This window comes from Papio anubis, chromosome 1, assembly GCF_008728515.1.
Source record: "Papio anubis isolate 15944 chromosome 1, Panubis1.0, whole genome shotgun sequence".
Taxonomy (NCBI): domain Eukaryota; kingdom Metazoa; phylum Chordata; class Mammalia; order Primates; family Cercopithecidae; genus Papio; species Papio anubis.
Genome location: NC_044976.1, coordinates 20,088,507 through 20,114,154, shown reverse-complemented (window position 1 = coordinate 20,114,154; position 25,648 = coordinate 20,088,507). Strand labels below are relative to the sequence as shown.

General features: G+C 57.3%; 1 protein-coding gene and 1 pseudogene across 7 annotated transcripts in view; one reads left to right on the top strand and one right to left on the bottom strand.

Moving 5' to 3' along the window:
* HSPG2 (heparan sulfate proteoglycan 2) overlaps positions 1–25,648 on the top strand; it is a 115,833-nt gene that overhangs the window by 40,713 nt on the left and 49,472 nt on the right. For 3 of the 7 annotated variants that reach the window (XM_021937074.2, XM_021937064.2, XM_009201305.4), the window contains exons 3-34: positions 753–797; positions 6,051–6,160; positions 6,260–6,318; positions 6,604–6,764; positions 8,014–8,064; positions 8,983–9,111; positions 9,375–9,629; positions 9,715–9,834; positions 11,616–11,747; positions 11,903–12,047; positions 12,141–12,292; positions 12,382–12,531; positions 15,953–16,116; positions 16,623–16,802; positions 16,899–17,095; positions 17,204–17,351; positions 18,335–18,462; positions 18,786–18,872; positions 18,961–19,019; positions 19,195–19,262; positions 20,803–20,943; positions 21,049–21,225; positions 21,413–21,592; positions 21,706–21,824; positions 22,445–22,556; positions 22,718–22,831; positions 22,914–23,041; positions 23,437–23,523; positions 24,032–24,081; positions 24,362–24,456; positions 24,692–24,832; positions 25,095–25,286. In XM_021937074.2, the coding sequence (XP_021792766.2) occupies positions 753–797; positions 6,051–6,160; positions 6,260–6,318; positions 6,604–6,764; positions 8,014–8,064; positions 8,983–9,111; positions 9,375–9,629; positions 9,715–9,834; positions 11,616–11,747; positions 11,903–12,047; positions 12,141–12,292; positions 12,382–12,531; positions 15,953–16,116; positions 16,623–16,802; positions 16,899–17,095; positions 17,204–17,351; positions 18,335–18,462; positions 18,786–18,872; positions 18,961–19,019; positions 19,195–19,262; positions 20,803–20,943; positions 21,049–21,225; positions 21,413–21,592; positions 21,706–21,824; positions 22,445–22,556; positions 22,718–22,831; positions 22,914–23,041; positions 23,437–23,523; positions 24,032–24,081; positions 24,362–24,456; positions 24,692–24,832; positions 25,095–25,286 (4,076 nt within the window). The remainder of the gene's footprint in view (positions 1–752; positions 798–6,050; positions 6,161–6,259; positions 6,319–6,603; positions 6,765–8,013; positions 8,065–8,982; positions 9,112–9,374; positions 9,630–9,714; positions 9,835–11,615; positions 11,748–11,902; positions 12,048–12,140; positions 12,293–12,381; positions 12,532–15,952; positions 16,117–16,622; positions 16,803–16,898; positions 17,096–17,203; positions 17,352–18,334; positions 18,463–18,785; positions 18,873–18,960; positions 19,020–19,194; positions 19,263–20,802; positions 20,944–21,048; positions 21,226–21,412; positions 21,593–21,705; positions 21,825–22,444; positions 22,557–22,717; positions 22,832–22,913; positions 23,042–23,436; positions 23,524–24,031; positions 24,082–24,361; positions 24,457–24,691; positions 24,833–25,094; positions 25,287–25,648) is intronic. The other 4 variants (XM_021937071.2, XM_021937069.2, XM_021937060.2 and 1 more) reach the window with 3 other exon arrangements.
* On the bottom strand, positions 14,430–14,869 carry LOC108585485 (annotated as a pseudogene).

The following is a 25,648-nucleotide window of genomic DNA, read 5'->3' as shown; positions in this document are numbered from 1 at the left end:
TCTACAGCCTGGGACGGTCAGGGCCTACCAGGCAGATGGCTGGCAATGCAGTGTGCAGGACGATCACGCATCCTGTACCCCACCTCCTTGTTCTCACCTGGAGGCTAGTCTGATCTGCCCGTTCCCACCCCAGCCACTGGACAGATAATTTGAGTCCCTGGAGTTTGGGGCATCAGCCCACATCTTGTCTCTCTCTCTTTCTATTTTATTTTATTTTATTTTATTTTATTTTATTTTATTTTATTTTATTTTTTGTTTTGTTTTGTTTTTTGAGATGGAGTCTCACTCTGCCACCCAGGCTGGAGTGCAGTGGTGCAATCTCAGCTCACTGCAGCCTTTGCCTCCCGGGTTCAAGCAATTCTACGTCAGCCTCCTGAGTAGGTGGGACTACAGGCGGGTGGCACCACACCTGGCTAATTTTTGTATTTTTAGTAGCGACGGGGTTTCACCGTGTTGGCCAGGCTGGTCTTGAACTCCTAACCTCAAGCGATCCACCTGCCTTGGCCTCCCAAAGTGCTGGGATTACAGGCTTGAGCCATCGAGCCCAGCTGGCCCACACGCTCTGTGATGGAGGCTTCCAAGCCGACTTTCACAGGCCCCCTCCCTAGGCATGGGGGAGGAGGGTGACCGACCATTCTGTGCTTCCTCAAGCCTGCCTCACTGTATGCTAGGTGCCCAGAACAGTACCTGACACCCAGTAGGTACTCAACAAATATTTGTTGTTGCTGATTATGTCTCTTTTTTGCTTATAGACGACCTGGGCAGTGGGGACCTGGGCAGCGGGGACTTCCAGATGGGTAAGTTGCTGCGGGCCTCCTGCAGGTCTCCCTCCTGCCCCACAGGGAAGCCCCAGAGCCAGTCTCCTGGGCTGAGGGCCTCGAGGGCTCCTTGGGCCTGCCCCTGGGGTACAAAGCAAGGAGAAGTGGGAGTGATCTCTTAACCTGTGGAGTGACAGTTGTGCAGACTGATTGGGAGGTCCCTGCAAGGCTGGTGTGGCCAGTTCCTGTGCTTGCCCATGCCACAGGCACAGGTATCAGGGCAATGGGCAGGTAAAGCCCAGTTCTGCTGGGGGCTGAGAGCCAGTCAGCTATTCCACATTCAAAGCAATGTTCTCACCTCCCAGGGCAGCTCAACTGTTGAGTCCTTCCCCAGAGCTCTCCTGGTGGCACAGAGCTGGGGGTCCCAGGCAAAGACAAGCAGAGCAGAGGGGCTCTGTGGAATCCGGCGTTCAGGCATCCAGCAGGGCGGGCAGGGATCAGAGTGAGCCTGACCCTAGGCTTGGGAGAGAACCCTGCCTCCTAAGTGCTGGCCTGTGGACTTCTAGGCTGTGCCCATGGGATGTGCATTCAGGAGTGTGCTTTAGAACTTCCAGGAGCTCGTGAGAAATGCAGATTCCTGGGCTGCTTCTCAGTGACAGCGAGTCACCTGCTGGGAAGCAAGGGTTCCCAGCTTAGGGAGGCAAGACTGGGCTCTTGGAGGGAGGAGAGTCAGCCCCCACCCTGGTCAGACTGGCCCAGCACTGGGATGGGGGCTCATAGTCCCCGCTTCCTTCCACTCTGGGATACTGGGTGGAGAAGGACCTACCCGAGGACAAGGCCCCGTGGCTCTTTATGGTTCCTACCGCCCTCTCTGGGAGGCAGCTCCTGGGACAGTCTATGACCAGGGCCAAGGATGGAGCAGGTGCTTAGGTCAGACCAACCACTGGGCCACCCCGTGGTATCCAGGACTGCCTTCACCCTAGGTAGGCCTTGGCCAAATCTGGCCTGGGCCTACTTCAGGGGTGGAGTCACCTCCCTTTAGCTGACATATCAGGGGCCTTCAAATGCCAGCGGGTGGCATCCCAACTGGGTCAGTGTAGACAGGAGGGTGGGTCCCTGGGTAACCTGGTCCTGACTGTGACCTCCCAGAGCCTGGACTTGGGCTCCGCCTGAAGGTTTTCCTCGTGTAGGTCTCCACGAGGCTGCAGGACGCCTGGGAACTGGGCGGGGCTTGGGAGAGGGAGTGTCAGGTGGGCTCCAGGCACACAAACCATGTCCCATCCTGCAATGGCCTATGCTAATGTGTCCCTGGAGCTGCCTCTGGCCAAGCCGGGCTTGCCTCTGAGTCCACCCTGTCCATTCATGAACCATCTCCAGCCCCTGCCCCAGCTGGGCAGTCCTGGCCAGCCCACCTGCCCTCCCTGAGAAGCAGCTGTGAGGGCAGGCGAGGCCAGAGGGGAAGAGGTGGGGAACAGGGCACAACAGCTGGAGGGGCCCAAGACCAGGGTAGGTGCCTTTCCTCACAAGTGGAAACAGGTGGGGCCTCAGACCCTCCAGGCCCAAACCCTGGCTCCTGCCAGCTGCCCTTGGGGCAGGTCCAGGCAGCTGGGCTGAATGGCAGTCAGGGAGGCAGCAGGTATGACTTCCTGATCCCGGGGTCCCAGGGCGCCCGCTCAGCCTTGACCAAGGGCAGCGCCCCCACTGCGCCCATGAGCCAGGGCCATCCTGACCGTCATGGGGCCATGCCTAGGCTCTGGCCCAGTCCCAGACCCTGGACTCCAGCCCTTGAGATGGCTCTTCCCCTCCTCCCCCTGGGCATGGCTGTGGCTCTCTGGCTCAGCTCCAGCCCCCTGTGTGTCAACACCCATCCCTGATAGCCTCCCCTCCCTAGGACCCCTTCCCACCTCTCCTCCCCCAGTTTCTTTCCATCTTCTGACCTGTCTCTTTCTGTCTTCCCCATGCCCGTGTGTCCTGCTCTGACCCTTGTCTGCATGTCTGTGTGTGTCCCCTGTCCGCCCTGTCCTGGGCCCTCTTCCCCACTCCTTGGGTGTCTGTCTCTGCACCTCCTCCCTCTGCCTCATCCTGTTCTTCTCCCTCTCTCTGGCTCACCATCCCTGCCTCTGTCGCCCGCTGTCTTTCCCTCTCTCCCCTCTGCCTGTTCTTTTCTTTTTTTTTCCCCACTGCCTTTTTCTTCACCTTTGTCTTGCTTTTTCTATGTCATTCTCCCCACCCTCACTTTCTGTGTCTCTGTCTCTGTCTTTCTGTCTCTTTGTGTCTCCCTCTCTCTTTCATTGTCTCTGCCTCTCTCTGCTTCTCTCTGTCTCGTCTCCCTTGCTTGCCTCCTTCTGTGTCTCTACTCTGCAGTCTCAGGGCCGCCCCTGGGCCGCCCGCCTGTGGCTGGCATGATGGTCTCCGAGCCTGATGAGGAGTCCCCTCTCAGTAAGTGACCCAGGCCTGGGCCAGGTGGGAGTGCTGCTCTCCCTCTGCCTCCCTCCCCATCCTCTCTCCCCACTCTTCCTTTTCTCCCCTTTCTCCCTATTCTCTTCCTCCCCAACCTGCACTTTGCTACGAGTCACACAAGTGGCTCAGAGGCACCTCCCTGCAGAGTCCAGGGGCCAGGCCAGCCACTGCCCCTGCCCAGGACACAGCCAGGCCCACCCTGGGTCTACAGATCTAAAATGCAGTGGACTGGGACCCTGGCGTTCTTCCCCATGGGGTGTCGGTCGGGCAGAGTTGGGTGCAACAGCCCTGCAGGGAACCAGGCCCTGCATTCCAGAGGCCACTCCGGCACAGGCCAATCCTGGGCCCACCCGAGGGATCCACAGGGACCCAGGACTGGAGTTCAGGGGCCTGGGCGTGTTGCAGGGAGTTCTGTTGGGCAGGGATGGGAATCAGGAGTTGGTGAGTAGCCTCCTCCGGGGCCAGGGCTGGTCAGGAGTGTAGCTCCCACTTCCACCCTGAGTGCAGAGCAGCTGCCTCCCTCTCCCAGCCTCTGGCTCCAAGGGAACTCACCAGATAGGGTAAGAGGAAGGAGAGGACTGGCCAGAGAGCACCCCTATTCCAAGGCAGCCTCGCCCCTGCTGGCTGCACCAATGTCCTTGGCTCTGGAGGCTGGTTCTTTTTTTTTTTTTTTTTTTGGATGGAGTCTCACTCTGTCACCCAGGCTGGAAGGCAGTGCAGTGGCACAATCGCAGCTCACTGCAACCTCTGCCTCCCTGGTTCAAGCAATCCTCCTGCCTCGGCCTCCTGAGTAGCTGGGATTACAGGCACGCACTACCACGCCTGGTTAATTTTTGTATTTTCACCATGTCGGCCAGGCTGGTCTCGAACTCCTGACCTCAAGTGATCTGCCCGCCTTGGCCTCTCAAAGTGCTGGGATTACAGGCGTGAGCCACCGTGCCCAGCCCGGGGGCTGGTTCTTAAAACAGAGGTGGACTCACCTTCTGCCCCAATGCTCAGGCACCAGCTGCAGGGTGGCAGACGGAGGGTGTTCGCCTGGACCTGCCCTTGGTCTCGAAGAACGAAGGGGGGTGGGGTCAGGCTGGAGGTCCTGTGCCCTTCCCAGGCCCTAGTAGAAAGGGGCTTTGTGGAGCTCCAGCCCCCTTCCCCAGGAGCGGACACATTCCTGGGCAGAGGCCCGGCCTCCTCACCCGCTCTGGGCCATGGGGCTGAGGCCAGGGGCTTGGGTGGGGGGACTCTCAATGGGCCTCTGTGCCGGCTCACAAGGGGCCTCTGTAGCTGAGCCATGGCCCCCACACTCCAGCCCACAGAGCCCCGCCCACCCGGCACCCAGGAGCCCGGCCCAGCGGTTCAGGGCAGGCAGCGCCAGGGCTTTCTTCACCCGAGCCACAGAGCAAGAACGTCCTATGCACCTGCGGGCCTGACAGACAGAGTAAAGCGGGAGGAGGATGGGCCTGGCAGTAGCACAGACAGTGCCACTCCCTGCTCTGCCATGTACACACCGGATTTCAGATTTTTGGATTAGGGATGCTTAGCTTGTATATGACTCATTTGTCACTCTTATTCATTCATATTTATCACATACATGAATTCACAAACATTGTGAAACGTAATGAGTATAAAATGTCTAGTATATAGTAGGTGCTTAAGAAATGATAGATGTACTTTGGGAGGCCATAGCGAAAGGATTGCTTGAGCGCAGGAGTTTGAGACCAGCCTGGGCAACATAGCAAGACCCCATCTCTATCAAAAGTCAAAAAATTAGACGGGCATGGTGGCATGCACCTGTAATCCCAGCTACTCAGGAGGCTGCAGTGGGAGGATAGCTTGAGCCTTGTAGGTTGAGGCTGCCGTGAGCTGTGATTGTGCTACCGCACTCCAGCCTGGGTGACAGAGCAAGACCCTGCCTAAAAAAAAACAACAGATGCATGTGTATGTTCACGCCAGTCTGAGATGAATTTGTTCAGCCATCACTTTCGAGGAACTCGCTGTGTGCCAGGCACTCGGGAAGCACTAGGGATGAGGTCGTGAATGAAATCCCAGGTTCCCCCTCATCAAGCTTAGAGTGGTAGAGAGGATGACAGCAGCTTTGATTCTCAGGTGCTTTGCTGTGTGCCAGGCACTGCATCTGAGTATAACGGCCTGGTGCATGTGAACACAGCATCATGCACTCCTCGCAGCCACGCAGGTGGTGCATGCAGTCAATATCCCCGTTAGGAAACAGAAACTCAGAGCCGAGGTCAGTGCCTGAGGCGTGGCTGGCCTTAGAACTCACGATTGTTACTGTGATGTGAAACCTGGCAGAATCTACACAGTACACGGTGGAAGGTGCTCTGCTAGGGAAAGCAGGGTACTGTGAGAGCCCAGGGGAGCGGTCTTTACCCCAGCCAGGGCAGATCAGGAAGATCAGGAGACAATGGCTGAGCCAGGTCCTGAGGAATGACTAGGAACTGGCCAAGGAAGGCTGGCAGAGCCTTTCCCATTCACACACAGGTAATCCCTGTGCCAGGCCAGCCCCCTCTGGGAGCCACCCCTTCTTGTCCAGCCTTCCTCTGAACTGCGGGGGTCTCCTCTTCTGCACTCGCACGTGGTTTCTGGATCAGGCCATTTCCCCTGTTAGTTAAAGCCCCTCAGTCAAGTTGGGGCTTTGACATTGACCCTTGAGCATGTATACCTACAGGCAGTGCTGGGCATAGCTGTGGGCACACAGGTGTCAGTCTTAAGGGAGGCCTCCCGGGGCTATCCCCCCAACTCTGTCTGAATGCTCCAACTGCCTAAGGCCACTACATGCCAGGCTGGGGCTCTCAAAATGATCCTCCTTTGATTTTCCAGTTTATTTCCGAGCCCTGGTGAATTTCACTCGCTCCATCGAGTACAGCCCTCAGCTGGAGGATGCAGGCTCCAGAGAATTCCGAGAGGTGTCCGAGGCTGTGGTAGACACGGTGAGGTGAAGGGGATTCGGGAAGCTCGTGGGTGTGGTGGGGCAGGACCGAGGATGGGGTGAAGGCCTCTGGGGCTGATGGCACTGTGTCCCTCCCCAGCTGGAGTCGGAGTACTTGAAAATTCCCGGAGACCAGGTTGTCAGTGTGGTGTTCATCAAGTGAGAAGGGGCCCCCTGGGGGTTGCTGGGGGACTTGAGTGGGTAACCTGGAGGGGGCTGACGAGGATGAGAAGGAAGCCTGGCACCGCAGAAAGGCCTATGGGATGAGTCGCTATGGGTGGAAATTCAGGAATTGGTGGGGGGATCATTGGGACCTTTAGTTGCCCTTCTTTGGGTACAGGCTGTCCTGGAACAGGGCCTGAGCGTCGGGGCAGGAGCCTCATGGAGTAGCTGAGAACACAGGCGTCTCTCTGACCCTCGTCTCCTGCCCATCTCCATCCCCAGGGAGCTGGATGGCTGGGTTTTTGTGGAGCTGGATGTGGGCTCGGAAGGGAATGCAGACGGGACTCAGATTCAGGAGGTGCTGCTCAGGGTCATCTCCAGTGGCTCCATGGCCTCCTACATCACCTCTCCCCGGGGATTCCAGTTCCGACGCCTGGGCACAGGTGAGCCTATCCTGGTGTCTGGGGTTGCCTCCTCCAGACTCGTGGGGTCCCCTTTCAGTGTCTCCACCATGGGCTCCCAACTTGGGCTTGCACACCACTAGAAACAGGGAGCTCACTACCCTCCTGAGTCTGCCCCATCGATCCTTATACAGTCTGGGCTTGGTAGAGTGCAGACTGTTTCCTGTAGCACATGCCCATTAGACCCAAGTTCTGCTCCTTCCTTCTAGACCTCTGCACATTGACAATAGGTAGTCAGGCCTTTATTTATCCTGTACGTACAAGTCCAAAACATATTAGTACTTAATAATAACCAGCAACTGTTTACTGAGCCCTGACTGCCTTTATTTCCGGCCTCCGGGTCAGTCTTCACAGCAATTCCTTTGAAGGAGATGTTATTCCTCCTGTTTCAGAGACGAGGGAACTGAGGCCCAGAAAGGAAAATCTGAATTTGTCCAGGATCAGATAGGCAGATAGTGAAAAGGCGAGGATTTCAAACAAACTCGGTGTCTATGACAGTCTTGCCAGAACCTGTGATGAGAGAAGCAGGAGAAAATGAGGCACAGAGAGACTAGGAAACTGGTCCAAACCACACAGCTGTTAGGTGCAGAATCCTGACCTTTGTACTCTGGGTCAGCCCAGATTTCCTTCTACTATGCCCTTGGTCTCCTGTTTTAACCTCCTGAGTTTTTTGGTTTTTTTTTTCTCTAGACCGAACAGCCCTAGTTCATCCCTCACAGGCTGTGGTTCTCAGCCCTGTCTCCATCTCGGTTCCCTCTCTCTGGGAAGACCCTGACTCAGTGGAACTCAGAATGGAACAAACTCCACCCTAGCCCAATGAGGAAAAAATAGTGAAACCATCACCTCCCTTGTTCTGCACCTCAATTAAGCCAAGCATGGTGGTGCACGCCTGTAGTCCTAGCTACTCAGGAGGCTGAGGCGGGAGCCCAGGAGTTTGAGGCTGCAGTGAGCTAGGATCATGCCACTGTACCCCAGCCTGGGTGACAGAGCAAAACCCTGCCTCTAAAACAAAACAAACAAACAAAAACCCTTAATTATTGCACCCCAAGATCAAGCTTGCTCTTCTGCATCATCAGGCCCAGGTCTAAAGACTGCTGGGGGTCCAGCCCTCCTCTCTCCCTTTTCAATGAGTCCTCCTGGCTAGGGGTGGTGGAATGACCTGGCCCAGCCCTGCAGCCCTCAGCTCCCGGCTCCCAGGTGGAACAGCCACTGACCACATCTTCCTTTCCAGCACAGACCCCCCCACCCCCGCCGGCCGCTGTGGCGGTCGCAGTGACACCAGGTGAGAGTGTAAGCCAGGCCCAGGCCCAGCCAGGTTCCTAGAGAAGTTAAGGTTGGAGAGGAAGCCGGGCGTGGGGGTTCACGCCTATAACCCCAGCACTTTGGGAGGCCAAGATGGAAGGATTGCTTGAGGCAAGGAGTTCCAGACCAGCTTGGGCAACATAGCAAGACCCTGTCTCTAAAAAAATAAAAAAGAGAGAAAAAAAATTTTTTTTTAAAGGATGGGCCGGGTGCGGTAGCTCACACCTGTAATCCCAGCACTTTGGGAGGCCAAGGCGGGTGGATCACGAGGTCAGGAGATCGAGACCATTCTGGCTAACACGGTGAAACCCCGTCTACTAAAAATACAAAAAATTAGCTGGGCGTGGTGGCGGGCGCCTGTTGTCCCAGCTACTTGGGAGGCTGAGGCTGGAGAATGGCATGAACCCAGGAGGCAGAGCTTGCAGTGAGCCGAGATCGCGCCACTGCACTCCAGCCTGGGCGACAGAGCGAGACTCTGTTTCAAAAAAATAAAAATAAATAAAAAAGGGATGGAGGGGAAAGAAGGGTGTGGGTGAGATGGCTGACTGAGCACAGCCCAAGACAACTGGGCACTCTCTTCCCTCCTTCTTTGTCCTCACTGGGCCAGGCTGTGGCCTGCATGTGTGTGGTGTGCTGGTTGCATGCGTGTGGCATGTCAACTGCCTGTGGGGTCTGTGTTAGAGACGGGGGAGGCCACTGCCACTTGTCCCATGCCCCACGCGTGCTGTGGGTGTGTCTAGTATGTGCTCGTTGCCCTCACTGTGCCTGCCAGAAACCAAGCTGCCTGACAAAGGGTCCTGAAGCCCGCTCTAGCCCTGCAGCACCTCTGCATTCCCTACAGCTTCCCGCACCTCCCTCCTGCCACCTCTGACTCCAGTCTGCTTCCTTCCACCTGCAGTGCCCCAGTTCCCAAGAGCCTGCACGGAGGCTGAGTTTGCCTGCCACAGCTACAATGAGTGTGTGGCCCTGGAGTATCGCTGTGACCGGCGACCCGACTGCAGGGACATGTCTGATGAACTCAATTGCGGTGAGGGGATGTCTGAGGCCACAAGTGGTTTGGGCGCCAGGGGAGGGCCAGGGTGCTACACCTGGGTCTTGGAGCCCATCGAAGACTATGAGGGTTTGGTGCAGGCAGAGGATAGAGGCATAGGAAGGGTGATGACAGAGCCGGGCAGGGGGCGGCAGAGAGTAGTGTTGGGGAGTACAGGGTGGGCCTGGGGAGGGTTGGGGACAAGAAGCAGGTGAGGAGCCACCTGCTTCTGCCAAATGCCAAGTGGAATCTGTCCACAGAGGAACTGGTCCTGGGGATCAGCCCCACAGTCTCTCTCCTGATGGAGACGACACCTTTACCGCCGCGGCCGGAGACAGCCATCATGCGACAGCCACCAGTCACCCACGCTCCTCAGCCCCTGCTTCCCGGTTCCGTCAGGCCCCTGCCCTGTGGGCCCCAGGAGGCCGCATGCCGCAGTGGTCACTGCATCCCCAGAGACTACCTCTGCGACGGACAGGAGGACTGCGAGGACGGCAGCGATGAGCTGGACTGTGGTGCGCACTGGCAGGGGTGCAGGTGGGTGCGGGGAGCGGGAAGCTGGCCCAGGAGGATGCTGCTGACCCCTGCCCTGTCTCCTAGGACCCCCGCCACCCTGTGAGCCCAATGAGTTCCCCTGTGGGAATGGACATTGTGCCCTCAAGCTGTGGCGCTGTGATGGTGATTTTGACTGTGAGGACCGAACTGATGAAGCCAACTGCCGTGAGTATCCGAGGGTCCAGCAGAGGCCCCCGCCCTGCCCAGGCCGCTTGCTCCTGCCCCGCCTTCCACTCCTGCCCCACCCCTACCCTGCCCTCTGCTTTCCACCCTCCCCAGTCCCCCAAGCCTGTTTGTTTGCTCTCCCTGGCTGAGTGCGGAAGGCCCTGGAGACACCCTCCAAGGTTTCTCTCTGACCAGAGCTGTAAGGCCTCTTGGCCCTGAGCTGGCCTTTGGTGAAGCTGTGTAGTTAGCCCACCTGTGGTTCGTGTCTCTTCATTTCTTTCCTTTATTTTTGTTACCATGAACCTTCTCTTTGTTTTGTATGTGTGTCAGATGAATGACTAGGAGGGTTCTATGTGCCAAGGTCCCTTGGTGATGGGTCCTTGGCTTATGTATGCGAGTCAGAGCCTTACCCATCCATCTGTCCAACTCCCCAGCCACCCATGCACCCACGTATGCACCCATTATCCATCCACCCAGCCCTTCATCCATCTCTCCACCCATCCATCTGTCATCCTTCTTCCCTCCCATCCGTCCTTCCAGCCTCCCACTGCCCCACTCTTATGGTATCCATCTTTCCAGTTCACGTTGTGGACATTATGGGCGTCCTGATAGTTAAATAGGAGGGGGAGGCTGGAGAGGCAGAGACCACATCAGGTGGTATCCAGTATGTCCCATCCCATGAGAAGCCTGATGCTTGTTAGTGCGAGATTGAGGATAATCTTCAGGCACTTCGTTGTGGTCCTGGGTGGTGTGTCTGGGCGCGTGTCCATGTTCCCACCGTGAGCTTGTCCAACTTCTCCTTGCCTTCCTTCCCCTGCCCACTCCACAGCAAGCCCTGGGGAGAGGCTGCATCATGCCACAGACCAGCAGAGTTTGAGAATGCCTTTCTGTGGCTCTAAGCTTGCCTGTCAGCACCAGCTCCTTGGGAGAGAGAACGTAATTGGGGGCTTTAGTGGGAAGGCCCTTTCCAGGGACCTCTGCTGGGGAAGTCAAAGGAAGGACAGGTCCTTGTGGACAGCACAGAGCCAGAGAATGTGAAGGCTGAATGGCCTCATGGGCTCCTGAGAGTACGGGGAACAGAAGCACCTGAGCTGCCTCCACAGCTACCTCCTGGTCTCCTCTCGCACCTGCTCTGTGGATGCGCAGCTTCCGCTCCTCCTGCATGGCTGTGACTTCTCTGTCTGTGTCTGTGTCTCTCTCAAGCTCCATCTCCCTGAGGAAGAATATTGGTCACCAGCCACTAGAGAGGCCTAGTGGGGCCCAGCCCTTGTCCCAGGCCACCTCCAGCTTCTGGCCACTCCATTGAGGGCCTGTCAGTGGGAGCGCAGACTGTCGAGCCCCACAGGGGACCATGCTGTGCCAGGCGCCTTGCCGGGCCTTTCTGGTAGAGAAGGGTGTGTGGAGCATTGCTGGCGCCCAGAGATGCCAGCCCCACTGGTTGTGCCTTTGACGTGGGTCTTGTCCATGTGTACAAGATAGCGCTTCTGTGACTCTGAGTGTGGCTGGGTGACACTGTAGTTGTGACAGTGATGTGCCAGCCATAACTGGCATGGGGAATGCAGGTGGGGTGAGGGGTGGGGGCTGGGTAATGTGATGAGTGGTTCGATGACAGCTGGTGGCCGCATCATGCTGGCTGTGAGGCGGACAGTGTTGTGCAGCAGGGACTAGGCATGGCGAGGGCCACTGTGGGTTATGTGGGCAAAATGAGAGAGTGACTCCGGGGATGGCCAGGGAGGATGGACAGGGGTGGGCTGTTGGGAACCACCTGGCTTTGTCCCCAGCCACCAAGCGCCCTGAAGAGGTGTGTGGGCCCACACAGTTCCGATGCGTCTCTACCAACGTGTGCATCCCAGCCAGCTTCCACTGTGACGAGGAGAGTGACTGTCCTGACCGGAGCGACGAGTTTGGCTGCAGTGAGCAGGGAGCTGGGATCGAGATGTGGGCCCTGGGCTGGGTTCTGGGGGCTTCTGTCCACAGCCTCAACCTCCACTCTTCTCCCTCCTAGCCCCTCGGAGCGCTCCCTCCGCTCCTCCTTCCTTTGCCCTCACCCCTGCCCTGGTCTCCTCAGTGCCCCCCCAGGTGGTGACGCCTCCTCAGGAGTCCATCCAGGCTTCCCGGGGCCAGACAGTGACCTTCACCTGCGTGGCCATTGGCGTCCCCACCCCCATCATCAATTGGAGGCTCAACTGGGGCCACATCCCCTCTCATCCCAGGTGTGGCTCTGGGCCCGGGTGGTGGGGTAGGAATGGGGGACAGCTGGTCCAGAGCCCTAGGCCAGATCCTACCGCTTGTCTTGGGGCCAACAGGGTGACAGTGACCAGCGAGGGGGGCCGTGGCACACTGATCATCCGTGACGTGAAGGAGTCAGACCAGGGTGCCTACACCTGTGAGGCCATGAACGCCCGGGGCATGGTGTTTGGCATTCCTGACGGTGTCCTTGAGCTGGTCCCACAGCGAGGTACTGCCGGAGGGCAGGTGTCACTGGGTGTGGGGGCAGAGCTGGGCTGCCCGCCACAGCTGGCTGCAGCCCCCTCCCATGCCGCCCAGCAGGCCCCTGCCCTGACGGCCACTTCTACCTGGAGCACAGCGCCTCCTGCCTGCCCTGCTTCTGCTTTGGCATCACCAGCGTGTGCCAGAGCAGCCGCCGCTTCCGGGACCAGATCAGGCTGCGCTTTGACCAACCCGATGACTTCAAGGGTGCGTTGGCGGGCGGGTGAGCGCTGCGGGAGGTGGGAGGTGGGTACCAGGCTCCAGTGGGCACAGAGGATAGATACAGACAGAGGGGGCCACGTTTCGGGAAGGAATACGAGTCACTGAAGAAACACTGAACCCTGTCAAAAAAGCATTTTGAGGGGAAAACCACCATGTTTAGGAAAAGCCAAATCCCCTCTTGCTACCTACCTGCTTCAGGTTACGGAGAGGACGGACTCTGGAGCCAGCTTCCTGCTTCAGATCCTGACGTGGACGCTGTCCACCTGTGTCCTGGGTCAAGTTACCCACTATCTCGTGTCTGCTTTCTCATCTATAAAGTCGGGGGAGTGGAATAATAACTACCTCCCAGGGGTTGGTAAGGACTTAGTGGAGTCGTGTATGTAAGCCTCTCGGAATTGTGCTCAGCCCATGGTCAGCACCCAGGAGGTATTTGCTAACGTCACAGTCATTGTCCTCATTCTGACAGGCAGAGGTGCCAGCGTACCCAGAGTATAGGAGCCCAGGCTTTGGCATCTCCTTAGCCTGAGGGTGGCCTCCAGCTGCACCACTTACTGCTGCTGTGTCTTTGGGCAAGTCTCTTGGCTTCCCTGGGTCTATTTTCCCAAAGATAGAGGCAGGCGGCTGGACTCAATTCTTTCTGGCTCTGAGAGGCAGAATGGCAGCATGGCTGAGAGCATGAGCCCAGGCACTGCCTGGACTTGGGCTCAGGTCCCAGCTCTGTCGTGTCCCACCTGGCATCAAGCAGCCCTCACTTCTTCATTGCAGAGGATTAAATGCATGTAGAGAGTTAGCTCCAAAGCACTCAACACATTTTATGCCCTTTTGTTGGTTGAGGAACCTAAAAATGACTTGTATAAGACTTAGTTACCTGGCCAGGCATGGTGGCTTATGCCTGTCATCCAAGTACTTTGGGAGGCTGGGAGGGAGGATTGCTTGTGGCCAGGAGTTCAAGACCAGCCTGGGTAACATAGTGAGACCACATCTCTACAAATAATTAAAAATGAAAAATCTAGCCAGGCATGGTGGCTTGCGCCTGTAGTCCCAGCTACTTGAGAGGCTGAGCCAGAAGGATCTGTTGAGCCTAGGAGTTTGAGGCTGCAGTGAGCTATGATCATGCCATTGCTCTCCAGCCTGGACAACAGAATGAGACCCCATCCCTAAAAACAAAACAAAACTTAGTTACTTCCCAAAGTTGTTCCCCAGCATGTTTAGAATACTAATGCCATGGCCACCATTTGGTGAGCAGGCAGTTGGCCCTGTGGCTTGACATGACAGTCATCGAACTGCCAATAACCCTTGCAAGGTCAGGGCTGATTTCACAGTTTTAAGATGAGAGCCCCAGGGCTCTGAGAGGTTGTGGAACTTCCCTGGGTTCCCACAGCCGTTTAGAGGGGGAGCTGAACCCAGGGCTGTCTGATTGGAATCTGGATAGTCCAGGGGAGGGAGTGGTGGGAATTCCATGGTGAGCAGGTGGCCTGTGTGTGGATGGTGACCAGGAGGGAGGAGGCCTGAAGACATCCCCGGAAGGCAGGGAGGAAAGAGGATAGAGTAACCTAGACCCGGGGCTGTGCTCGGTCATTCTGTGGGTGAGGAGCTGGACTCCCCTGTGGATGCAGGGGGTTAATTCAGGATGAGCAGGAGAACCTATTGGCAGACAGATGTGGACTCCATGTAAGGAAGAACTTGCTAAAAGTCAAAGTTGTCCAGAGCTGGGAGGGACGGTCTTTGGAGGTTGTACGCTCCCCATCCATGACAGCTGCGCCGCCTAATGTGGCAGTCACTGACCATGTGTGGCTCTTTAAACTGAAATACAACGATTCATTCCTGAGCAGCACTAGACACGTCTCCAGTGCTCGGTGGCCACGTGTGGCTAGTACCATTACTTTTTTTTTTTTTCAATTTTGTAACTTTATTTGATGTATTTGACGATCAGCGATTAGTTCTCATCCACATTGACTGTCTATAGATTTTTGAAAGTGGTAACAGGTGCGTAGGTAACCAAAGTATAGAGCTTATTTGGTGAATCTTCGTCCTCTTTACGTTTTCTGGACAGCCGCACATGGATTCGGTATGGGACATTCCTTATTCCTTTGGCCCAGACAGCTTTGTTGAGCCTGGTATCAATGCGCACATCTGGAGTTCCCATCTCCTTCGTGGCAAATTTCCAAATGTCTTTGAGTGCCCGAGGGGCACGCTTCTTGAAGCCCACTCCATGGATGTGCTTGTGAATGTTGATGGTGTAATCTCAGGTCACCACCTCGTTGATGGCAGAACGGCCCTTTTTCTTCTCGCCACCCTTCTTTACGGGAGCCATTCTGCCGGGTCCAAGTTGGAAAGCACCATTACTTTTAATGGCAAAATCAGCAATTACTTTTGTACCAACCTAATAGTTACCATAATGAAGAGTGTAGGTACAGGATATTTTCACTCCACCGAAAGTTCTCTAGGGTGGAGCTGTCCTAGAGATCTGGGGGGATGCTGTCAAGGGAATTCCCGTGTGGCATACTGTGCGTATGTGTGTGTACATAGGAGAGGGTTGGACTGGATGACCCGTCATAACAAGAGCAACAATAAGAGCTAGCCATTTTATGTCAGTTTTCTAATTTTAGCTTATACCTCTAGGAGGCAGGCTACTTTAAGCACCATCTTACAGATGAGGAAACTGAGGCCCTTGCCCAGGCTTACAACACACCTGGACTTGAGCTCCTGTTCCTCAGCCCTGTGTAGCTCTCCTGCCCGCAGGGTTGTTCCAGCGCTGAAAGTCTGTGGGTCTCTTAGCAAGAAAGGCCCGGAGAAGTCTGGCTGCAAAGAACCCCCTGGACCTTTCTTTGACCCTGTGGTTCCCAAATGGTTCCCCAGCCATCATTCCATGGCATCGACTTACCTTTCTCAGAGCATGCTTCGGGAAATGCTGCTCCAGTATTTGGGAAGGAGGAAAAGAACTGCATTTTCTTTTTTCTTTTCTTTTTTTGAGACAGAGTCTTGTTCTGTGGACCAGGTTGGAGTGCAGTGGCACGATCTCAGCTCGCTGCAGCCTCTGCCTCCCAGGTTCAAGTGATTCTGCTGTCTCAGCCTCCTGAGTAGCTGGGACTACAGGTGTGCGCTACCATGCCTGGCTAATTTTTTTTTTTTTTTTTATTTTCACCATGTTGGCCAGGCTGGTCATGAACTCCTGGCCTCAAGTGATCTGCCCGCCTCAGCCTCCCAAAGTGCTGGCATTATGGACGTGAGCCACCGCACCTGGCCAAAACCTGCATTTTCTTCACTTTGGAAGAGAGATCGAAGTTTTCTTGAAATCGAATTTCCCCTAGAACTTTCCCATCTTTTTCTGGGTTGCTGCCCCTCAAGGTGGGTGTATCAGGCAGGCCCAGGCTGCAGCCCTTAGCCTCTCTCTTGCCACCCGCAGGTGTGAATGTCGTGATGCCTGCACAGCCCAGCATGCCACCCCTCTCCTCCACGCAGCTGCAGATCGACCCAGCCCTGCATGAGTTCCAGCTAGTCGACCTGTCCCGCCGCTTCCTCGTCCACGACTCCTTCTGGGCTCTCCCTGAGCAGTTCCTGGGCAACAAGGTGAGAGGCCTGGGCTGCCGCCCTGGGTGGAGAAAGAATCCCCGTGGGCTCCACTCCCTCTGCAGTTGGTGGACAGCAAGGCAGACTTGGTGGGGAAAGGTGTTGCCGTGCCCTGATGCAGCCCCCTGTGGCAGTGGCTCAGCCATTCAGGGCAGGACCTCTCCCTGGCACTGCTGGCTTGGGAAGAAGAGCTGGCCTTCTGTCCTCCCAGGAGCCCTCCCTGACCGCTCCCGCATGCCTGGGTTGGGTTCTGTGCCTCCGCACTGGCTTCCCTGGGCACCCTGTGCACTGCATGATTCCACACCCTGCCATGGACCAAACACCCTAGAGTCAGGGCCTGAGTCTCACCCATCTCAGTTTCCCTATACCTAGCTCAGTGCCTGGCACACAGTGAGTCTCAGGTAGGCACAGTGAGGGAGGAGCTGGAAGACTGTAGGCACCTTGTAGGCACGATGGGTGTCAAGTGTGCCCACAGCTGCCCGCCCTGATCCACCCTGTTGTGCCAGGTGGATTCCTATGGTGGCTCCCTGCGTTACAACGTGCGCTACGAACTGGCCCGTGGCATGCTGGAGCCAGTGCAGCGGCCAGACGTGGTCCTCGTGGGTGCCGGGTACCGCCTCCTCTCCCGAGGCCACACGCCCACCCAACCTGGTGCTCTGAACCAGCGCCAGGTCCAGTTCTCTGAGGTAGGTGGTGCCTGAGCCCTTAGGGCTGGGAGCAAAGGGGGATTTAGGCTGAGTAGGTGCTGATGTGTGACCCCTGCCACCTTCACCCGTACCCAGGAGCACTGGGTCCATGAGTCTGGCCGGCCGGTGCAGCGCGCGGAGCTGCTGCAGGTGCTGCAGAGCCTGGAGGCCGTGCTCATCCAGACCGTGTACAACACCAAGATGGCCAGCGTGGGGCTGAGCGACATCGCCATGGATACTACTGTGACCCACGCCACCAGCCATGGCCGTGCCCACAGTGTGGAGGAGTGCAGGTGCCTGAGCCGGCAGGGCTGGGAACCACAGAGGCCCTGGCAAGGATAGAGGAGAAACGGCAGGGCCTCACAGTCCTTGCAGCAACTCTCTCGGTCCTGTCCCCACAGATGCCCCATTGGCTATTCTGGCTTGTCCTGCGAGAGCTGTGATGCCCACTTCACTCGGGTGCCTGGTGGGCCCTACCTGGGCACCTGCTCTGGCTGCAATTGCAATGGCCATGCCAGCTCCTGTGACCCTGTGTACGGCCACTGCCTGGTGAGTAGAGCCAGCTGGCACTTGGACACTAAAATAGGAGCAAGGACAAGGTGCGAGACTCCCTGTGTTCATGAGCTCAGCACAAGCCTCCAGAATGAGTGTCATGACTGCCAGATGGACTATCATGACCTCTGGATGCAATAACAGAGATAGAGGCTGGGCGTGGTGGCTCATGCCTGAAATCCCAGCACTTTGGGAAGCTGAGATGGGTGGATCACTTGAGGTCAGGAGTTCGCCACCAACCTGGCCAACATGGTGAAACCCCGTCTGTACTAAAAATAAGAAAATTAGCTGGGTGTGGTGGCGCACGCCTGTAATCCCAGCTACTGAGGAGGCTGAGGCGGGAGAATCACTTGAGGTGGAGGTTACAGTGAGCCGAGACTGTGCCACTGTACTCCAACCTGGACAACAGAGCGAGACTCTGTCTCAAAACAACAACAACAAACCCCAGAGATACAGCGTCCAGACAAGGGAGGTGATGGCCCTCCTCTCCTCCACCCTCATCAGACTAATCCTGGAGAGTGTCAAATGAAGAAGCATGACCTGCAGAGGGCAGCCCTAGGGGGAAGAGCCCTTAGGATGATACCTTATTTCTTAGGAATGGTGGCGAGAGCTGGGACTGTGGCGCTGACAAAAGAAAAGACTCAAGCAGGGCAGCATTGTCATCTCCAAATCCCTGCAAAGGTGTCGGGTAGAAGAAACAGACTCTGGGGAGCAGAACTGGCCAGTGGGTGCAGATTGGAAGAGGGTGGCAGGTTTAGGTCGATAAAAAGCAGGCATTTGGAATCATCTATGGGACAGGCTGCCGTGTGAGGTGATGAGCTCCCCATCATCTATAAGTGGTTGCAGTCGATGGTCCCCTGTCTGCAAAGCCGTGCCTCCAGCGTGATGGGGAGGCTGAGCCAGACAGCCTCCAAGGCCCCCCACAGCATCTGGCCCAGTTCTGCTCTAGAAGTTGAGCCATACCCTCTTCCTTCTCCTAGAATTGCCAGCACAACACGGAGGGGCCACAGTGCAACAAGTGCAAGGCTGGCTTCTTTGGGGATGCCACGAAGGCCACGGCCACTGCCTGCCGGCCCTGCCCTTGCCCATACATCGATGCCTCCCGCAGGTCAGCCCCGGCTCCGGGTGGGGGGATTTGGCTGGGGGCCGTGCAGCAGGCCGGGAGAATGCTCTGGGCAGGGAGGCGGGAGACTTGGATTCAGATGTCCGCCTGGTCACTAAGTTATCCTGTGCTCCTTGACCTCTCTAGGCCTCTGTTTCCTTGTCTGTATAATGAGCCCCCTGACTTCCCATAGTTGCTGTGCCAGGCAGGGAGATGGTGTCATGCCTCATGGCACACTGTGTCTGTGTGGACAGCGGTCATTTCCCAGGGTGGGAGGAGAAAGCCTGACCGCAGCCCTGCCCCATGCCCTGTCTACTTGATACCCACAGATTCTCAGACACTTGCTTCCTGGACACGGATGGCCAAGCCACATGTGACGCCTGTGCCCCAGGCTACACCGGCCGCCGCTGTGAGAGGTGAGGGAGAGCCTTGGGGGCTGCAGGAAGGGGGCTCCTGAGTGGGGCCATGGAAGTGCCACTGACGGGGGCCCCCTTTTTCCCCTAGCTGTGCCCCCGGATATGAGGGCAACCCCATCCAGCCCGGCGGGAAGTGCAGGCCTGTCAGTGAGTATGGCTGCCACCATCCCCTGACACCCACCTTCCAACCCAACCTGGGCTGCACACCAGGTACCCTCCCTCCCTGCCCCAGCTCATGATCCTTAGAGAGCCGCCGTTCCTCTGCCTGAACTGTGTCTATCCCATTCCCACCTGCCCTGCCAACACCCACTTTGTGTCCCAGACCAGGAGATTGTGCGCTGTGATGAACGTGGCAGCGTGGGGACCTCCGGCGAGGCCTGCCGCTGTAAGGTACGCATGCCATCCGCCACCCACCCAGAGGCCTTGGGCCCAGCACCACAGCTGGGAGAAGGAGGAAGGAAGCTCTGTCCTCTCCATAGATCCTTGGCCAGTGGGTGGTAACATAGTCAGAGACTAGTGGACCTGGCTGACCGGCCTTCTGTACCAGGAGAGGTGGCCTGGTGTTGGGAAGGAGCACTTGTTAGGGAGTCAGGCGACCTGAGTTCAAGTCCCAGTCATTCTTTATGCAGCCTTTGTATCTGCATTGTACCTTTGCTTTTGCCATACTTTGTCCATTGTCACACTGATACAATGATATAGATATTAGTGTCCCCAATTTGTGAATAAGGAAATGGAGGCCAGAGAAGGGAGGTCACTTGCGTTAAGAATGGGAGCATTGGCCGGGCGCAGTGGCTCACGCCTGTAATCCCAGCACTTTGGGAGGCTGAGGCAGGTGGATCGCTTGAGGTCAGGAGTTCAAGACCAGCCTGACCAACATGGTGAAACTCCATCTCTACTAAAAATACAAAAATTAGCTGGGCGTGGTGGCGGGCACCTATAATCCCAGCAACTCAAGGGGCTGAGGCAGGAGAATCACTTGAACCCGGGAAGCAGAGGTTGCAGTGAGCCAGGATCATAACACTGCACTCCATCATGGGCAACAAGAGCGAAACTCTGTCTCAAAAAAAAAAAAAAAAAGAAAAGAAAAGAATGTGAGTATCAAGTGTCAGTGTAAAAAAGAATGGACAGATTCTGGAGTCAGGCACTCCTGGTCTTCAATCCCAGAGTGGATAAGCAAGCTGAGTAACTTTGTGCAAGTCATTTCACATCCCTGAGCCTCTGTTTCCTCATGTGAGGGATGAAGGTATCATCTACCTCTCAAGGTCCTTAGGAGAGTTAAATGAGGTGATGTCAAATGGAAAGCAGAACAGTGCATGAAACACTCCATAAATAGAAGCAGCAATTATTTCAATCAAGTCGCTGTATTTCAAATTTAAATTTATTGGTGAACCCCCTGGCAGCCAAAGAGAAAAGGGAAAAGTGCTTGCCTAAGCACTTGTTAAGTGGGAATTACTGTTCAGATGGTAATGATGCCTCATACATGTGCTCTTTCTTCTTCTTCTTTTTTTTTTTTTTTTTTTTGAGATGGAGTCTCGCTCCCATCGCACAGGCTGGAGTGCAGTGGTGCGATCTCGGCTCACTGCAACCTCCACCTCCCAGATTCAAACGATTCTCCTTCCTCAGCCTCCTGAGTAGCTGGAATTACAGCTGTGTGCCACCATGCTGGGCTAATTTTTGTATTTTTAGTAGAGACAGGGTTTTGCCACGTTGGCCAGGCTGGTCTCAAACTCGTCTGACCTGTGGTGATCCACCCACCTTGGGCTCCTGAAGTGCTGGGATTACAGGCATGAGCCACTGCACCCAGCCACGTGTGCTCTTTCAGTGGCTCCCCTGGGTCTCAGGTTCTTATCTGGACTGAGGGTGGATTCGGCCTGAGCTCCAGGCAGCCTCTCCCCTGGGCTGTCCTTCAGCTCCAACTCTGTGCCTGCAGAACAATGTGGTGGGGCGCTTGTGCAACGAATGTGCTGATGGCTCTTTCCATCTGAGTACCCAAAACCCCGATGGCTGCCTCAAGTGCTTCTGCATGGGTGTCAGTCGCCAGTGTACCAGCTCTTCCTGGAGCCGTGCCCAGGTACCTCTGCAAGGTGGACGGGCAGGACCGCCAAGCCCTGGGCTGGAAGACCAAGTGCCAGTCCCAGGCCATGGCCCCCATCCCAGCCCTTTCTCCTCCTCCCAGGTGCATGGGGCGTCTGAGGAGCCTGGTCACTTCAGCCTGACCAACGCTGCAAGCACCTACACCACCAACGAGGGCATCTTCTCCTCCGCGCCTGGGGAACTGGGATTCTCCTCCTTCCACAGACTCCTATCTGGACCCTACTTCTGGAGCCTCCCTTCACGCTTCCTGGGGGACAAGGTGGGTAGTGGGTGGGAAGGGAAAGGAAACTCCAGGCAGCAGGAACAGCACAGGCAAAGGCTTGGAGGCAGGAGGGTCGTGGTGCCTTGGGAGAACAGTGAGATACATCGCATGGAAAAGGTGGCTGGAGCAGCGACAGGGCCCGAATTCAGGCCCCTGCTAAGCTCCTATCTAACCCTGGTCCCAGGTGACCTCCTATGGAGGAGAGCTGCGCTTCACAGTGACCCAGCGGTCCCAGCCAGGCTCCACACCCCTGCACGGGCAGCCATTGGTGGTGCTGCAAGGTAACAACATCATCCTAGAGCACCACCCGGCCCAGGAGCCCAGCCCCGGCCAGCCCAGCACCTTCACTGTGCCCTTCCGGGAGGTGAGCAGTTCTGTCCCCCGGGGACAGGGTGCGGGCAGGCCCTTGCTCCTGCCTCTCCAGCATCAGTACTCCAGGACATCCGGGGCTGAGCACACATGTCCTTTCCTTGGCAGCAAGCATGGCAGCGGCCCGATGGGCAGCCAGCCACACGGGAGCACCTGCTGATGGCGCTGGCAGGCATCGACACCCTCCTGGTCCGAGCGTCCTACGCCCAGCAGCCCGCTGAGAGCAGGTGTCTGGAGCCGGGCGGGAGGACCAGCATGGGCTTGGGGAAGGGACTCTGTCTACGTGGTGCAGTGCGGCACAGCCACTTACAGACTGTGACCCTTTTGTGCCTCACTTTCCCTGTCTGTGAAATGGAGAGTCTAACAATGTCTCTGTTACAGGCTGGTCTGGGGTCAGGCTCCCTAGAAGGAAGCCTGAGATGGGGATTGGGGTGCACGTGGTTCACAAGGAGAGGGCCGCAGGAGTGGGAGGGCCACGCAGGGATGTAGTCACAGGTCAAGTCTAGCCCCAGCCTCGGCCCACAGGGAGCTCTGGAGAGTCACTTGCCGGAGAGTGGTCTTACTTTCAGGCACGTAGGCTCTTGTAGCTTGTATCAGCCTGTCATTGGGTACCCCAGGGGGACGGGGTGGTATAACCTCTCCAGGTGAGGAAGGGTGATGGTTTGGAGTAAGTTGCAGGTAACGGCTGTTTGCCACGGCCCTCACAGCCTCTGGAGAGCTGGACAGGGCCCCAGCAGCTCTGTGACAGGGCTGTCGGGAGGACTGACCACACCCTCCGAGTGGAGGACTCCAGGCGTGCCTGGCACAGAGCCAGCGGTCCTATTCATGTGGGGTCTTGTCACGCCAGGGTCTCTGGGATCAGCATGGACGTGGCTGTGCCTGAGGAAACCGGCCAGGACCCCGCGCTAGAAGTGGAGCAGTGCTCCTGCCCACCTGGGTACCGTGGCCCATCCTGCCAGGTGAGTCCTGGGCCCCACGCCGGCCCAGCAAGCCCCCTCTATAGTGCTCCCCACCCCTTCTCCATGAGCCCTCCCCACTTCCCCAGCCCTGGCCATCCAGTGCCCCTACCCGAATGGGCCGTGTTCAGAAGGCCCTCCCACTGCCATCTTTCTGCCCCCAGGACTGTGACACAGGCTACACACGCACGCCCAGTGGCCTCTACCTGGGTACCTGCGAACGCTGCAGCTGCCATGGTCACTCAGAGGCCTGCGAGCCAGAAACAGGTGCCTGCCAGGTGAGTCCTGCCCTCCTTCCCCCCACCTCAGCGATCTGTGGCCTCTGGGTGCCCAGCCTCAACTCACATCCTGCTCCTCCAGGGCTGCCAGCATCACACAGAGGGCCCTCGGTGTGAGCAGTGCCAGCCAGGATACTACGGGGACGCCCAGCGGGGGACACCACAGGACTGCCAGCTGTGCCCCTGCTACGGAGACCCTGCTGCCGGCCAGTGCGTCCGGTCCCCACCCGCACCTGCCCTGCCCTGAAATGTCTACCAGACCCTCCCACACACCCTTCTTCCAGGGCCCTTCTGAGAGGCAGTGGTTAAACCCTGGCCTTGCTGCCTCCTCAGTGTCACTTGGTGTGAAATACACTTCACTTTCAGGGCCTCAGCTGCCTCATCTGTAAAATGGGGTAGTCCACCCTCCTCAGCCCCTTGTGTGAGAGTTGAATGAGGCGATGCATGTGGAACTCTTAGCACAGTGCCAGGCATGCAGTGGCACTCAGGACACACGAGTTCACTTGCCTGTTCTTCCCCTCCCCTCTCCCCCGGTCCTGAAGGAGAATAAGGGGAGAGGTAGAAGCCACTGCGTTACTGACTAGAAATCTGCCCCCTATACTCAGGGCTGCCCACACTTGTTTTCTGGACACAGACGGCCATCCCACCTGTGATGCGTGCTCCCCAGGCCACAGCGGGCGTCACTGCGAGAGGTGAGGCAGGGGATGGAGAGGGTGGGGGAATGCACACGGGGGCACACAGCGGGTGTCCCTGGAGTCCTCGGGCAGGGCCCAGCCCTCCCAACCCAGAGGAATCAGGGATACCTCTCACTCTTAACCTTGCACAGGCCCCAGAAGACAGTCAGCTCCCCTCCTCGGGAGCCTCAACCTCTAGCCCAGAATTCAAGACCCTCAGACATACATCCTAGCCTGCGGTTCACCTTCAGCCCCCTGGTCCCCTGCCCCAGCCAGGCCAGTCTTCCCACAAAACCCCTGCTTCTTCCTGAAGCTCCTGGGTTCCTGACTGCCCCGATTCACTGGCTGTGTGGTCCAGGGTGCATCCCTGCTCTTCTCTGCCCAGTTTCCCCGTAACATGGGCGAGTCAGGCTGTTGGTTTCTTGTAGTGCACGAGGCCATTGAATTCAGTATGAGACCCCCAGCCCAGCCCTGGGGTTCTGCTTCCCTTCATCCAAAATTCATCAGAGGCTTTCTCTCTCTGCAGGTGTGCCCCTGGCTACTATGGCAACCCCAGCCAGGGCCAGCCATGCCGGAGTGAGTAAGATTGGGGAGGTCGTTGGGGTCGGGTTACCCAGTGTCCCCAGGCGGAACTAGGACAGAAGCCTTTACTCCCTTTTGGCTTTGCCTGTCCAAGCCTCAGTTTCTTCATCTGTAAAATGGGGATAGGAGCAGGCCCCACCACTTCCAAGGGCTGTTGTGAGAGTGTTGAGTGCTCACGTCAGAAATCAGAGCTCCCTCTCGGTGAGCAGAGTGGAGGGAGAGGGGTGCTGGGTGGTGGCTTTGGGGCTCCAGCCATGGCTTTCTTCCACCTCAGGAGACGGCCAGGTGCCAGGGCCCATAGGCTGCAACTGTGACCCCCAAGGCAGTGTCAGCAGCCAGTGTGACACTGCTGGTCAGTGCCAGTGCAAGGTCAGTCCGAATCCCTGCCCCGAGGGACACGCTCTGCCCCACTGCCTAGAGCCTTCGGGGAAATCAGGCAGCATCTGGTGGAAGCCGAGACCTGGGCATGGAGGGCAGAGCATGGGGAATGGGGCAGGGGCTGCCCAGGGCTGCTGGAAGCGGCCGGGGAAGCTGGCCTCAGGCTGCTGGGGGTGCAGGAGACCCACTGAGTCCCCTGCCTGCCTCCTTCCATCCACCTACCCAGGCCCAGGTGGAAGGCCTCACCTGCAGCCACTGCCGGCCCCACCACTTCCACCTGAACGCCAGCAACCCCGAGGGCTGCCTGCCCTGCTTCTGTATGGGCATCACCCAGCAGTGCGCCAGCTCCGCCTACACGCGCCACCTGGTAAGAGCCTGTGCCGCCCAGCCCCAGGCGGGGTTGCCACCTGCTGCCTGGTATTGTCCATCTCAGCACTGAGCCCAGTGACCCTCATCCCTGCCTCAATACCGTCACATGCCCCCATTATTTCTCTCCCAGCCCTGATCTCAGCAGGACCCCATTCCCCGCCTTAACACCCTCCCGTGCCCCATCCCCCACCAAGGCACCCCATCCCCCACCAAGGCACCCCAGTGCCCAGGCTGACGCCTCCTTCTTTTTCCCCTGCCAGATCTCCACCCACTTTGCCCCTGGGGACTTCCAAGGCTTTGCCCTAGTGAACCCACAGCGGAACAGCCGCCTGACTGGAGAATTCACTGTGGAACCCGTGCCCGAGGGTGCCCAGCTCTCTTTTGGCAACTTCGCCCACCTTGGCCACGAATCCTTCTACTGGCAGCTGCCGGAGACATACCAGGGAGACAAGGTGGGCCCCAGCCTGGCACCAGGGTCAGTGGTGACTCAGACATGAGTTCACCTCTGCGCCGTCTCTCAGCAGGCAGGCACCTGCCACCTGCATGGCCATATCGTGGTTAGGCACGTGGCTTTTGCGGTCCCATAGACATTGGTCTAAACCCCAGCTCTGCTGCTTGCCAGCTAGACACCATTTGATAAACCTCAACTTCATGGTGGCTGAGGGGATTGGAGATCACGCCTGGCACATAGTAAGTGCTCAGCTGTTCATGACTTTTAGCTTTCATGCAGTTATTCAACAGACAGGTCCTAGGAGAGGCTGGGAAATGCAAAGACGAGTGAGACACAGTTTCAGCGTCATTCACATGCCCACTC